This window comes from Asparagus officinalis, unplaced genomic scaffold (genome assembly GCF_001876935.1).
Source record: "Asparagus officinalis unplaced genomic scaffold, Aspof.V1 AsparagusV1_Un262, whole genome shotgun sequence".
NCBI classification, from domain to species: domain Eukaryota; kingdom Viridiplantae; phylum Streptophyta; class Magnoliopsida; order Asparagales; family Asparagaceae; genus Asparagus; species Asparagus officinalis.
Window position 1 is genome coordinate 1 of NW_017972527.1, and position 2,870 is coordinate 2,870.

Genomic DNA, 2,870 nt, shown 5'->3' on the forward strand with positions numbered 1-2,870 from the left:
CCATCTAGCTAAGCTCTAAGTGCAATTCAGTATCAAAACTCAACCTCCACCAAGTTTCTGCAACCATTGCCAAACATGTTATGTGAACAAAAAAAAAAAAGGCTGCAATTCAAAACTGATAGATCTTTATTGATTATGAGTTCGATGGAAGATACTGAACTCTTGGTTCACTGATACTAGATGGAGCTTTTAGTTCGTCTTAGTTGGATAATGTATGATTTAAAACTTATAAGCTATCTTTTACTCTTAACTTTTCTCCTCGGTTTCATGGAATTTGACGGAGTTAACATACAAGACAACTTGAACTAACATCCTAATAAGCAACCAAATGCTTTTTATTAAGTTATTAAAAAATATGATTCCAAACCAAAGCAGGATACCTGTTTGCCAATGAGTTCGCCATCATCTCATTCGAAGGGGGAAAAAATTAAACTCTAATTATATACAGCAGCCTTGGCAAAAAAAAAAGAGGTCAGTAGGCAAATAAGGCTAGCTGCCCATCAACGGGACATTCATTTGTATTCCCTTTTTAGTCAACTCATATCTTTCACAGAGAAGTGTGAGCCCCACTTCCACTTCTATTGGTTCAGCTTTGCTTACCTGCCATGTGTTTTTACGCCGTAATTTACTCTCTAATTTCATAATTAGTAAACCTAATTAACCTTTAAAACAACCTGTGTTATCGTCATATACGTACATGCGCAATAAACAGTTCTCTTCTCCTATCTCATAATTTTTTGGAAATTAGCAGCTACCAACATAAGAACATCCTAATATCTTGTTCAGACAAAATCTCCATTTGTGTGTAAACCAAACATCAAATTTCAATAGTATTTCTGTACTCATGAAACAATTTCTTCGCCATTCTTGTAAGCAACAAGACCATTTTCGGCAAATACATAATCGTAGTCTGTGATCACTGCAAAGAAATCATTTTTATCATGCTCTAACCTGAATAACGAAAGGAAAAAAAAGATACAGCATATTATTAAACAAAAACATGCACATCACACGAGGTCCCTCCACCCAATAAGAAAGACTGTACCAATTATATAACCCCATGACTTGTTAAATAAAATTATATTTGTTTTTCTGGTTCCTCTCTCATGCAAACAATGTCAAATTGAAACAGAGAAGTAATATGCATTAGGTAATACTCCCATATTATAGTTTTTTTTTCCGAATAAAAAAAAACACATACCTGATTTTCCTAGCTGTTCTGATATCTTAACAAGATCAGATCCTCCAACTACACCAACTGTAACAACCTGCCACCAAAACAATCACAATATTCCTACTAAAAATTATAATAAACACTGATAATTACTTGCTTTTTTTTTTGAGAAAACTAAACACAGATAAACATATACTCTTACCTTCCGAAGTTCTTTCATGAACTCCAGCATTTTCTGACTTATAACCTAACAAATTCAAACAAACAAAAAATATATAAGAGTTTGAATCAAAGAAGCCGCAGGCTTCACTAATACTCATTTCAAATCTAGAAGCCATTTCTCCATGAAGAAACATTGAGACCCGATCCAAAAAGACTTGATTTGACAAAGATTCATCAAATAAGTAAATAATAATAATAATGTCAGTAAAAATCGAAACTCTTCGTACATTTCTCGGAACGGTGAGGGTCCCGTCGACATCGAACAAAGCAATCAGCCCTGGAGTTCTCCCAACCATTTCCCTCGCTGATCTCGATTTGCTGTCGATTGCAGAAAAAACGGCATCAATCCATCGATAAATCGATCGAAAAGGTTGAACACATATGAATCTAAACCAATCAGCAGACGCGTCAATTCAAACATCTGGCGATCAATAGAAATGTGAAGGTAAGAGTTAAGAAATTTACCTTCTCCGGTGAGAGATTTTTTGAAGAGAGGGAGTAGATCTAGAGATCGAGGCTTTGGAGAGTGAGCGGAAGATAGAGGAGTCTGTTGTCTTTATAGAGGGTTTTGAACGGATTAGATTGTGCCACGTGGAAAGCGAGAATGAGCGCTGAAGGGAACTTGTCGCCATTTCAAGCGTGCCCACGTGAAAGAGGCGCCTTGTTCGCGCCTTTATTAGGAAACGCTTTGCCAGGCGGCGTGAACCGAGCTGGTTTTTTTATGTGTTTTCTTTACTGTGTTTTTGTAAAAATACATTATGACGTCGTGTATTTTCTTTAAAATATTTTTAAAATATTATGTTAAGTATTTTTGGTTTCTACTAGTTTTATCCATTACAACATTTGCATTAAATATTTATAATATATTATATTTACTCTTCTATACTTATAGGAGGATCTAAATATTTACTATTTATGCTACCGTGATGATATAGTGAACTAGTGCATCACAATTATAGTAGCACAAAACATAATACTGTAACATTTATAAAAAATTGACTACAATATTTTAAAAAGAATTACTGTAGTAAAAATAAAAAAAGGTGTCATGCTTTGCACGGGGTGTACACTAGTATTAATTATAACAAAATATATTGTAAATAAAATATTATAATATTTAGTTTATATTATTATAATATTATAAGTATTAAATATAATGCAGTAATAATCTTTTATAATGTATTATAATATTATATTGTACTTCAATGAGTTATATTATATTATAATTATTACATATTATTTTTAAATAATTATATATTTAATTATTTTGGTATATCAATTTGCTATTGTTATATATTATAATAATGTTATTTTATTATTTGTTATGGTGTTCACTCATCCAAGATACGGATATTTACAAAATAATACAATGAGAATCCTAGCAAAACAAACTCAATACTTTGGCCTGTAGGCGTATAAAAATGCCTATAGGTCTCCGAATACAGCTCAAGACAAAAAGAAGGCGATGAACGTC

The 2,870-nt window shown here is 32.5% G+C and overlaps 1 protein-coding gene across 1 annotated transcript; it reads right to left on the reverse strand.

Moving 5' to 3' along the window:
- Positions 1-60: 60 nt before the first annotated feature.
- Positions 61-2,028, reverse strand: LOC109827490 (phosphomannomutase-like). Its single transcript, XM_020394498.1, has 6 exons — positions 1,862-2,028; positions 1,624-1,714; positions 1,377-1,421; positions 1,202-1,268; positions 866-919; positions 61-403 (listed from the first exon to the last, which is right to left on the reverse strand). Exons 1-6 carry the CDS (start codon positions 2,026-2,028, stop codon positions 339-341), a joined length of 489 nt encoding a protein of 162 aa, XP_020250087.1. The 3' UTR covers positions 61-338.
- Positions 2,029-2,870: the final 842 nt, after the last annotated feature.